Source organism: Myotis lucifugus, unplaced genomic scaffold (assembly GCF_000147115.1).
Source record: "Myotis lucifugus unplaced genomic scaffold, Myoluc2.0 scaffold_363, whole genome shotgun sequence".
Lineage (NCBI taxonomy): Eukaryota > Metazoa > Chordata > Mammalia > Chiroptera > Vespertilionidae > Myotis > Myotis lucifugus.
The window spans coordinates 363,356-375,685 of NW_005871411.1; the positions used below are offsets into that span (position 1 = coordinate 363,356).

General features: G+C 46.3%; 1 protein-coding gene across 4 annotated transcripts in view; it reads right to left on the bottom strand.

The window, feature by feature from the left end:
* Positions 1 to 1,060: 1,060 nt before the first annotated feature.
* The window catches only part of PCCA (propionyl-CoA carboxylase alpha subunit), a 345,017-nt gene continuing 333,747 nt past the window's right edge, over positions 1,061 to 12,330 (bottom strand). For all 4 annotated transcript variants that reach the window (XM_006101457.3, XM_023764923.1, XM_023764924.1 and 1 more), the window contains 2 exons: positions 4,136 to 4,213; positions 1,061 to 1,386 (listed from right to left, as the gene is read on the bottom strand). In XM_006101457.3, the coding sequence (XP_006101519.1) occupies positions 1,318 to 1,386; positions 4,136 to 4,213 (147 nt within the window). In that variant the 3' untranslated portion in view covers positions 1,061 to 1,317. The remainder of the gene's footprint in view (positions 1,387 to 4,135; positions 4,214 to 12,330) is intronic.

Consider the following 12,330-nt stretch of genomic DNA (forward strand, 5'->3'; position numbering starts at 1 on the left):
ACTATTAAAGATGATCATTTAAAAATAAATGTTTTAGAAAATCAAATATAAAAGTATTGGTGTCATTTTTGGCCCTTTTCTTGGCCCTTACTTGGTAGAAGATTCTTTTTATTCTAATCTAGCAAAATAATGAGCACCCACTTGCTGGCAGACACAGCTGAACACCCTGATTTCAGATAGAAGCTCCCCCAAGCCCAGTGCCCAGCGGCGAGCACTGTCCCTGCTTCTGAGGGAGCGCATTTGGGGGTGGGCCTTTGGAGAAGAACCAACACATTAGCAATTTGTTCTTCAGGCCTGACAGAAAGCTCAGCTTCCAAATACAAACAGCACTTAAAATAATTTTAGTGAGGCACGAAGTAGCAATTACTACCCACCTCCACCTCGTGATCTGTCAGCGTAGATTCAGATCAGTGCGCGACTGCCTCTGCTTGCTTACCAGCAAAGTGTGAAATGTATTCCAAGAACTTCAGAACCGAATGAAAATGCAGCTGCTGATCTCAGAAACCTCGTCTCCTCTGGGAGAGCTCACTTACTCTTCAACTTAATGGTAGACTGTGATCACTAACTGCATCTGGCACAAAAACATGATCATTATTTTTAGCCCCTTTTTCCTAATTGGAAACTTGCTTCACAAAGACACAAAAAGGCAAGGACGGGTATCAGCTGATGAGCTCGTGGCAGCCCCACCCACTGCAGTTGGGGTGAGGGGGGCCTGGGGGGAAGAGGGGCCCTGTGAGTCATCTCTCCTTAAGGTGACGTCCAGGGATCCAGCAGATCCAGTACTTACCCATGAGAGCCCCGCGGGGGGATGTCCATGATCGTCATCTGTGCTGTATGGGCTGAGGGAGTTACAAATAACCACAAACAGGAGTCCTCAACCAGGATGAGCAGGCATTCGGATTACAGGGTGGCAAATGCTAATTTACTAAAACTGAAGACAGAGCTGGGATTTATATAAATATTTTAAAGGATCACAATGAAATGCTAGTATTTAAAGTCCACGGGCACAGACCGTGGCCTCTTATGTACATTGTCTTCATTCAAAAAAAGGGCAAACTAATATTTAGACAAGCGCTCAATTTTATTGATTTAACTTTGACACTAGGAAATCTCATAGCAGAAGTACAAATCATATGTACAAGTATTTATATCAGTAAAAATTTCCATTGGTGATTTTTTGGCAGAATGTTGGTTTTGACTATATGTGGAATAAATATGACCATGTAAAATCTGCTGCAAAATGCTTGGATAAATTGAGTGAAAGAATAATACAAATGGCTAATTAAATTGGGCAACGGCTGAAAGGCTATAAATACTTCATTGCAGTTCCACGAGCAGATCTCCTTCTCCAACCGTGTCCCCAGCTTTACAATGCACCGATTTCACCTTGAATAAAAAAAAAAGAGGGGGGTAAGAATGATTAACTAGATCAGGAGGGAGCAATGTCGTCATCGTTTCTGGAAGTGGAGACACGGCCTGATAGGCTGGGAGCACAGGTAGGACTCTGGGCTCACACAGTCAGAAGGGACCTCGTGCTGAGGGACAGCCTCGTGCAGGGCTGTGACTCACCACCTTCCCCTCCCCTGGTGCTCCTGTCCTTGTCCTTAAGTCGCCGGTGCAAGGCAATTTCTGCTGGCTGGCCCTTGCCCTGGGTGCACACAGGGTCTAGGCAGCACCCTAAGAGCCACTAGTGTTGAGCCTGGATAAGCTCTCAACACCAGTCCTCCACAATCTCCGCTGTTTCAGGTTGCAGAAATGTTCTCTGAGAGTTAATGGTATACTTAGTTTAGTGTAACCACAGCAACAACAAGCCCAAAACAAAAGACAATTATACAAGAGTCCAAACAGGTACTAATTCACAGGAGAAACTCCATACATAGCCTGATCAGAAACTTCCTTCTGAAGGGCAATGAAACGCTCAGAGTCGTGGGCTGCACTGACAGCACTTGGAGGTGTGATATGGAACAAGCACTGAGCTCCCTCGATGTTGCTCGTGTGCCCTTTCATTCTCATTTCTCCCAATTTTAATCAGGTTTGCTTTCCCAAGTTGTGTTCAGATTTCAAAAAAGAGGATAAGGGGTTGAACTGGGCAAGAGATAGTGGTTTGACTTCTTGGGAGTTCCTTCCTTGGGTGAGAAAATGAACAAAGGGCTGGAACTAACGAGTGGCACCCAGGAACAGTGCCAGCGACAGCAGGCTCCGTGCCGTGGGCTAGAAGGGCCTCCTTCCCCTGACCTGTAGCCCAGGCTCCTTCAGGCCGACCTGAACCTGTGCAATGACCACTTCAAAGACCTTGCTCAACAGGTGCTATTTGCACCGAAGTGGTAGCTTTTATGATCTGAAACCTCCGGTGTTTATATAGGCAGTATTTTTCATGAGGCTGCGATTACTAGATTCAAGAACTTGCTTCTTTGTGAACCTTTTCTCTGGGAGGAAAAATGGCCCCCAGGTAGGAACCACCAGCCCCTCGGCTCCCCAGGGCCTGGTCCTCTGGGCTGGGGCTCTGGCCAATCCTGGTGCCCTGCTGGGGGATGGAGGGAAACGGGATGAGCAGGAAGCAGCTAATAGGGCTCAGGCCACAGACAAATTCGCCCAGAGCCCACTGACACCCTGAAAGCAGCTCTGGGCTGCTGACCAGGGAGCAGCCGAGCCTTCACCATGACGCCCAGGCCACGAGGACGTAAAACACACTGACAGACACGAGCCCTTGCTCCTTCAGGGAGCTGTGACCAAGTTCATTTCTGCATTAGTACCTCAGTCCATCAATACAGGCTCTTGACATTCATCTGACATATTCTGCTTCCCCCCAAATGAGGGCAGGTTCTCGTCACAGATGGAAATCTCATGGTGCTAATGCAGTGTCAGTGTTAATCTCAAGGAACAAACAACAGTTTCACAAGAGCAGAAACCAATATTTTCTTGTTCACCTTATAAAAATCATGTAGCCTTAGCTGGTCTAGCTCAGTGGATAGAGCATTGGCCTGGGGGACTGAAGGGTCCCAGGTTCGATTCCCGTCAAGGGCACATGCCCGGGTTTCGGGCTCAATCCCCAGTATGGGGTGTGCAGGAGGAGGCGGCCAATCAATGATTCTCTTTCATCATTGATGTTTCTATCTCTCCCTTCTCCCTCTCTGAAGTCAATAAAATATATATATATTTTAAAAAGTAATCATGTAGAAAGCAGGATTCCTTAAAAAAACCACAAATCATGCCTTTCTTCTCTTTCAAACCCATGGAGATGGGACAGCTGTATGCAGCCCCCTCCAGCCTGGCCTCGCCCTCCCGTCGGGATGGACTGGAGTCCTCAGCACGTTCTCTGAGCATCAGTTCATTTCTCTTTGGGTGACAAATGGAGGCTGTGTCTCCCTGATGCAGATTTCACTGTGAGCTGACAGCACCTCTCTGCCAGGGCACCATGGTCCCCAGGTCCAGCCTCACTGTCCAGGTGTGGCCACACCCCTGCCCCGCCTCGCTCCAGACCTCTGCCCAAATTGTCCTTCAGAAAAGGATCATTCTGCTACACATGGTGTCTTTATAGTCACAGAAAGGATAATGAAGTTACTGCTTTAAAGGCCTTTTCTATTTTCAAGGAGAAAATACATTTAAGAAGTTTTTACTCTTAATAAATTTCAGTACTAATACATCATCTCCTTTCTCTCCCTAAATCATTACGTCCCACATGTGTACATGGGGCTTTCAGCTCCTCTTGATCTAAAATTGAATTGTTCTCTTTGTGGAGAAATTATCTTGAAGAGTTACATTAATTTTTGCAATCTCTAAAACCATTTCCTGCTGTGTCGCCTAAGTCTCAGATAACTAACTGCCTCCAAGACAGATGTAAACATTAAAAATTAAAGACCCCTTAATTTGAAAGACATTAAGGTGAAGAACAATTGTTCCTTGACTATCTGAACACTATACAGACGCTCTCGGAAGGCCTGCTCTCCACAAGGCCAGGACACACCGACCCAGGGAGGGAAGAGCTCCGGTCTAAGGCCCCTCATCTGCGGGAGGGATGCGTGGGAAGAGATCGCGCCTGTGGTCCCTTTCAGGCCTAATCGTCCAAGATTCAAAGGTGGAAGTTCTGCTTCCTGTCACAGAGCTGACACGAGCTGGCAGGAACTTGGGGACATACCTTGCCAGTTTTCCCAGCTGTCATACTGTTCTGCATTTTCATGGCTTCGATCACACATATTTCCTGACCTTCTGATACCTGGAAAATGAATAAAAATGGACAGAAGTTTTAGCAGCAGTGTTCAAGAGTGAAGCCATTAAGAAATTCTTCGTCCAACGTGCTAAAATTTTATCCAAACCGTAGCAACAACCTCTGATAAATACTTCAAATGCCAAATCCCTCTTTGGGGGACAGCAGAGGAAGGCCATGCCTCGGAACCAGAGATATGGCAAACAGGCATGCTTCCCACTCACACGCAATGAATTGGTAAATCTACAGAGAGAAAGATTTGTGGTCCCAGAGGCTGAGGAAAAGGGGAATGGCTGCTGACGGATGGGTACACAGCTTCCTTTGGGAGGCGGGTGAAAATGTTCTCGGATTGACTGTGGTGATGGTTACACAACTCGGTGAATAAACCAAAACCACTCGAGTGCATACTTTTAAAGGAATGAATTATATGTGAATTTTACCTCAGTAAAGCTGGTATCAAAAAATGGAGTTTTGCCTTGACCGGTTTGGCTCACTGGATAGAGCGTTGGCTTGGGGACTGAAGGGTCCCAGGTTCGATTCCGGTCAAGGGCATGTACCTTAGTTGCAGGCACATCCCCAGTGGGGGGTGTACAGGAGGCAGCTGATCGATGCTTCTTTCATCGATGTTTCTGACTCTCTATCCCTCTCCCTTCCTCTCTGTAAAAAATCAATAAAATATATTTTTTTAAAAATGGAGTTTCTCTCTACAGACCTGGGGAGCTGGGGACAACAGCCAAACATTCAGGCCCCGAGACCACGGTTCCCAACCGCACAGGGCAGGGAATGGTGTCTAGAGCTGTGCCCATTCCTTGCCAGGACACCAGGAGCTCGCACTGGCCTGGGCTCCAGGGCTCATGCTTGGTGTGGTGAAGTCTGCCTGCTGTTATGCGGGAAATCCAGGCCGAGCTGGGTGTAAACTCCCTGGGTTTAACCTGGGTCTTCCCCTCAGGACTCAGCTGTAACTAACAGCCATTCTGGGTTTTTTCTCTGCCCTTGATGGGTAAGCACCAAGGGCGGGGCTGGGTTTTCTCCTATCTTTGTGAAAAACAGCCTCCCAGTCTTTGAAATGGGAGAGTCCAATTTCCTAGGGCAACCGGCTATGTGGGGGCTGGTGGGCATCTGGTGGGGGGCTCCTGGGCTCTCACACCACTGCAGCTGTGCTTGCCCAGCGTCACAGAAGTGCCTGGAGAATGTTCTTTCCTGAAATCCCCAGATGATCTCCAAACCCTGTCCGGCCCCCCGTGGGGCACAAGCTGTCTTGCTGGCAGGCGGCACTGCCTGAGCCCTATGCACGCATTCCTTTCCTCCGCTGATCAGGTGGTGGGCTGCTTTTTCCTGGCACAGAAACGTAGAAGAGAGGGGATGCCAAGCTTCGGTGCTGGCACGGAGGAGAGACTGTGCTGCAGAGCTGGGCATGAAGCACTGTGCTCGCTGCCCTTTTTGATGCATTTTCACCTGGCATCTGCATTCCAGGGAGAGGAAGAACCAACTCGAGAGGGCTGTTCTTTCAAACTTACTGTTCTTCAAAACGCAGAGGAAGAGCAGTGAGGGCAACTCAAAGACAAGGCGGATGCCCAGGCAGGGTGTCAACAGCTACCCCTCAAGTTGTCATTTCAGAGCCTTGGGATCAGGCAAGATGGGGGAAGGGCAAGTTCCCCTGCCATTTGGCTCCACAGAGAGCCCTGGTGGACCCAGACCCAGGCTTCTGAGACCGAGGCCGAGCGTCAGAGCTGACCTCAGGAAACAGCACTCCAGCCCAAGCACTGGGCATTTCAACAGCTCAGGGGGCTTTTGGGAAATGGATCTGAAATTCAACAATGGGAATTCTGTCCAAAAATTAGCAGTCAGCTCCCCCCCTTGGGGCTCCGGTAGCTCTTTCCTCCACAGATGGACGAGTGCCCACACTCCATGGAGCCTCCCCCCCCCCAGGCTTCCTCGACTGGCTTGCTCAGAGCCCCCTTCTCCCCATCAGAACCCCCTTCTCCCCATCCCGGGCCCCGTGGGCTTCTCTTAGGCGGACACAGCCTTGCTCCTCTGCAGTGGCTCAGCCCACTGCTTGGCATCTGCTGCCAGAGTGCCCCTCACCGCTTCTTAGAGAACTTCAAGTAAGTGAATTCACAGTTAATGCAACTATGAAAAAGAAACGAACCAGATTTCCAAAAGTTACCCCAAGGGTAGGCCAGCCTAGGCCAATCTGACAACAGTGCCCTAGGAAACTTGTGGAAGGACAGCTGGGCCTGGCCACAGCCCCACCCCAGCCACACTAAGGTTAGATCAGGGCCTGCTGGAGCCTGGGGGCAGTGGAGACAGAAAGTCTAGGGGGCCCACTAACAGTCTTTCTGCGCTGGCCCTGATGCTTGCAGCACGGGTGGATGCTTGCAGCACGGGTGATGTGTACAAGTAGCTACAAGTGGTAGGCCCCCAATTGTTTACCAGAAAAACAAAACCTCTGATGTAGCCAGAGGTAATCAGGACAGGTGGGAAAGTCCCAAATCTGCAACACCCCCTTCGCTCTGATTGGCTCTGGCAATTTGATTAACAGGACTTCACAGAGAGCACTGACTCTGCCGCGACTGCCTTCTGCCCTCCCACAGACGGCGCTGTCCTGGCCGACAAAATTCAACCCCACAGCTTCCTCTTCATTCCCGGTTTCTCTCCCTAGTGCAGCAATTCTCAACCTTCCTAATGCCGTGACCCTTTCATACAGTCCCTCATGTTGTGGTGACCCCCAACCATAAAATTATTTTCGTTGCTACTTCATAACTGTAATGTTGCTACTGTTATGAATCGTAATGTAAATATCTGATATGCAGGATGTATTTAGGCGACCCCTGTGAAAGGGTCTTCGACCCCCAAAGGGGTCGCGACCCACAGGTTGAGAACTGCTGCCCTAGTGTCTGCTGGTCTCCACCTATATTACTGAGCTGTAGATAGAAATTTAAGTAATTCATCTCTCTCTCTGTTCACTTAATCTGCTGTGTCGTCTGTGTTCACTCATTTGTCCCGAAAAGAGAAAGAACTTGTGGAAGCTGTTTCTTCACCCCTCAGAATAGTGAGATATGTTTCGGTGAATAGAATCACTTTATACCTGCACATGTGAACTTGATCTCAATTCATTATTTCATTCCTCAAAAACCCAAGTTGGGTAAGAAACATGGTACAAACCACATAGCAAAGAATGCAGACGGGGCTGTAAGTAGGGGTTCCAGTCCAACAACGCCGAGAGGGCGTGCCCAGGCCTCTCACCTCAGCAACCTGGAAGCCTCCTTGTGCAGAGGTGCCCCCCCGCCCCCATTACTCGGGAAGGCTGGTGTACCTGGTGGATTTCCCTGCTGCTCGGGACGCCGGGCATTGATTGCATGAGCACAGGGGCCGCGTAAAGTCAGTTTCCACCCCACAGCTCACACGTGAGGGCCCGGCTCCTGAAGGAGCTGTGTGCGCACACTTCTCTAACACTTTTGTGAATCATCTGATAAAGACTTAATGATTATGACAGGATGTCTCCAGCGTTGGGCTTACAAAACGGTCACAAGCCCCGCAAGTCTTTTTGATCAACCTCGTCAGCCTGATGTACTTCTCCGCTCCCTGTCTAATTGCTGTAAAGTCTGGAGGCCTGAATCCTATATCTTTCACCCGGCTTATTGCGTCCTCTCCTTTGACATGGGGTCAAGGTTCACATTCGCATCCGATTATCGGAGCGCACTCATTAGGCAGGAGCCGGCCTTGCTCCAACATGAGTGAGTGAGCTGGAGAGAGGACTCGGCCCATGTACTGGGCAGATTTCAGCCCGTTCAGGAGCCCTGGATGTCGCCGGCCTGCTCTGTGCTGAAGAGCTTCAGACATCTCCAGCTGATGATTAATTGTGAGTGATGGGAAATAAAATCCAGTAAAGCCAGCTGCTTGCCATGGTCGGCAAAATGACTCTAATGGATATAGGCTGCCAATTTTCCAGTTTTACTGGCAAGTCTTCCAAGTGTAATTAAGGGAAGTTATAAATGATATGGAAATCTATCAAGTTCCATTTATTTTCAGAGGACTCTTTCCCCAGAGACTTTTATCTTCAATTAAAGCTCCCAATAGCCTTCTACCAAGTTCCTTTCACTCCTTCCCCAAAGATTAAAAGACACACAACCTTCTGCTGCACATGTCGCTCTTGGAAAACATGTTAAGACTGGGACACGCTCGGCAACTTGTGTTATTCAGACTGCAAGTGCAGGAAGAAAGCTCAAAAGAAGTGCAGGAAGAGGAAGGGAAGAGAAAGGGTGAAAGGCCTGCACCAAACATAAAAGGAAGCCCCCAAAAGTACAGACTTGAAAGCTGTGCTCAATACCAGATATTCATCACAAGGTGGTGTAGCTCACTAATGTTATTTGATTTGGAATAAAGGCATGAAAATGATGGCAAAGGCCTAAAATTGGAGATGTGAAGGATGACTGCACAGTATTCCATTTCTCAATTTCATCCTTCGGAGCCACAAAATGGGGGCGATACAGTGACGGGATGAGGTTTACAGTAACAGCTGTGGTCTTCCCACACGAGGGAGGCCCTTCTAATGGGCTGAGGTCTGTTTAGAACAGACGGGGAGCAACAAAACAAGGTTCCCTATTAGGAGTGTGCCGTCATATTTCTGATAAAGAAAAGGATTATGGCCCAGGGTCGGATTTCCTTTAAGACGGCCCCTCCCCTCTTTTGTGGTCCAGAACCGGGGCGATGTTAAAAGTGTTATCCTTTAAATATAGGCATGAGGTCAGAAACGGTGGAGGGGTTTTCCCCTGCAAGCCCACTCTCTAGCAACTGTAAAGAATGCATAGGAAACTGTGCCAGTGGCATATGGCTTTCTACTGTGCTAAACATTCATACAAAAGACAGGTTCATCAGTCATTGGAGTATCTGGATAAAAAATTAGCTCCTGATGGATGGTATTTTGAGCTTACCTGCTGCTAGTACATTACCAGAGAAACACAGGTTTTGAAACCCACATGACATTAGAAACTGCAGACCATGAAATACGACACATGCAGGAGCACATAATGTACGCCAGATTATACAAAATAATAAATAAGCTATTTAAACCCTCTGCCTAAAATTGGGCCCGCTGCAAGGAACCCTGGGTCATTTCTACGCAGGCCAATTAATGCACAGCATCTGCTGCATAGAAGCAGGGCACGAAGCACTTCCGAATGATTTCAGCAATTAAAAGAAAACTGTTTCCTGCCTGTTCAGACAGCAACTGTTTCAATGCAAGAGTGAGCACCAAATCACTGCGTGCAGCTGAAAAATTAAGTCCCCTTTTTGGGGAAGAGGGTGGGTGGGAGGAAGAATTTTTATGGAAAAAGGAGCCTTCTTTTGTTGTCCTACATTCTGTGTTTTTCTGCCAAATTAGACAGAAGGCTCGGAGGGCTTACCGGCCCGCTGCAGTCTCCCCTTCTGCTGCCCTGGGCCCCCCGAAAGCACGGATCAATATCAACCCTGCTGACGACTCCACAAAAGTGAAAATCCTTCAATTACATTTTTAAAGGCAGTTCTACTTAGAACACAGGTGCCTGAATGCAATGCATTTTAAAGCCCTTAGATCTGAAGAAAGACGCAGTTAGCCACAGGAAAAAGGCATCTCAGATTTGGTTAAAAGGCACTGCTAGAATCTGACTGTAATAACTTCCTCTTTCTGAGCTGGTAAGATAGGCTGGTAAATATCCCCTGATATTCCCTGACGAAGAAATGTGCATTCACATCCCAACATCTTCATGTAAAGAGGGAGGGAGAAGACACCCCGGGAGGTTGTGCAGTAGTTAAGCAATAACGGAATGAACCATCATCAAATTACAAAGAAAGAGAATGCAGGTGACAGCAATGCCGCCAAACCCCTTATCTCTCTCCAGTCTACCAGCCACCTGACTCAGGAGGGCACGAGCAGGAGAAGTAACATATTCCACCAAGGCAGATGGCTCGGAGGGACTGCAGGCCCCCACCTCTGCCCAGGCTCCCCCAGCTCCCCACTGGGGCAGCCCCTCTGGAATTGTGCAGTGGGTCTCAAAGCAGGGAGCTGAAAGGCTTGGGGAAAGAATAAAGAGTTGTGGCCAATATTAAACATGTCCAGTTTTTCTTAAAATTCCTTAAAATGAAGAAAAATATTACACCCTACTGCTCTTTAAGTTAGCTCAAAACTAGAGCCAAAGCCTCTAGTAACCAAGAAAACTAGTTAAAATAGATGTCATTTACACTATCTTTAAGAAATTGGTCTGGATCCACTATCTCTGGGAAGTGTGCTGTTTTAAAGGATTCGGAGAAATTTTATTTTATTTTTTGCAAAAGGGTGAGAAAGGATATTTTGAACCTTGGCCAAGTTGAGAACGGTTATCTTCAAAAATGTTTAAAGCAAAGCTAACAAATATCCCCCATAATCCTAAACAGGTCATTCCTAGAAAAATTAAATCAAATGCCAAATTTGTAGAAGACTCTCCTATAATTAGAAGACTCTCCTATGATTAATCTATAAAAATATTTTCTTATATTGATAATTATTATTAAGTTGTAAAAATTCCCCAAGTTTTACTCCAACAAAAATTGTCCCTAATGTTTAAAAGTAAATGCTACCTGGAAAAGATTAAAGGGCCAAATTCAGGACAGTGGTTACCTGAATTCGATTGGAAAGAACACAGGGCAAATTCACTGCATAAGCAGTGTCTTAGTCTTAAATAGAATGGAAAGCAAATGTGGTAAATTAGACAAGCAGAGAGCATACTATTCTTTATAACTTTCTGTATGTTCGTACCATTTCATAACTTAAAGCATAAAAGTGTTAAATAATGAATTATGAATTTCCACGTGCTTTGGAATACAATCTGAGGTTTGGATGAAAAATTGGCACCTGATCAAATAAACTGCTTGAATAACTACTGCTATAAAATATGTAAATTTAATTATGACAATTATTTCCTGATTGTAAATCAAGGTATCCAAAAACTGGAAAATCTATCAAACAGCCAGGTCAGGTCCTCTGCCAGGGAAAGATGCGATTATTGACACTGGGCTGCATGGGGTACACAAGTCACTGCCAGGCAAACACACATCAGGAGGGGCCCAAGCCAACCCTTCTCGTCGGGAATACCTAAGCGCAGAGGAGGGTTCAAATCCTGCTTATTCAAGACATGAAAAATAAAGGTCTCGCACCACGTTTATTAGCGATTTCTCCAAGATCAGCTGTAAGCTCAACTGCAGATGGTTTAGGGACAAAGAGGAGGTGTGACTATCATGCTCACCCATCCACCTGCTTGGGTGCTCTCCCCCTGAGGAGCACATGCAAAGGAGGAAAAAAATCAGGGTGAAATCTGGGTGGTACTCCCACTAATGATCCTAAATTTTATGTTTCCACTGGTACACTTTATACTACACCAATGTTGTTTTTTGCCTAAGTCACTGCTTATGAGAACAACGATCCCAAACACCTCATTACCTGCTGCTGAATATCAGTCCTGCTACAAAGCACATCCTCCTCGTCTTGGCCCCCAAATACTCCATCTGTCTTACTGATGCTGCACGGGCTAGGTGGCAGGAAAAACCAGCAACAGGTACTTGATCAATCGATCATTTTACCTGGTCTCACAAACTAAATAATCAAAAGTAATAATTAAAAAGAAAAAAACATAAATGGTATACAGCTTGCTTCTGGGTCATGTCTCACTAAACTCTGGATGTATTAAATAAGATAAATATTTCAAAATCTAAACATGACTAGAACAAATCTTAATTAAATGCAATATTAAAATATCCCATTGGGCTGCCTCATGGTTATTTTTATTTGTTGTTTTCTTTCTGATATCAAAAGGCTAACAAAACAAATGTGCTCACGATGACTTTATTTTTATAGTTCAAAGTCAAATGAAAATTGCGCAGAAATTTCAACAGCTGTAAGTCTAATGCTGAAAAAAATTGTGTTCAGCCATCATTCTGAAAGAATATATATTCAATATTTTTTTTCAAGAATATCATAAAGATAGAAATGAAAACAAGTTATTAAAAATGCTAACTTTGATTACAGAAGTGCCCCAGGTTATGATAGTGTTAAATGTACAGAAAAATGGCTATTTTTCAGAATGAAACGAAAATCAGTCCTTAAAAATACTTTC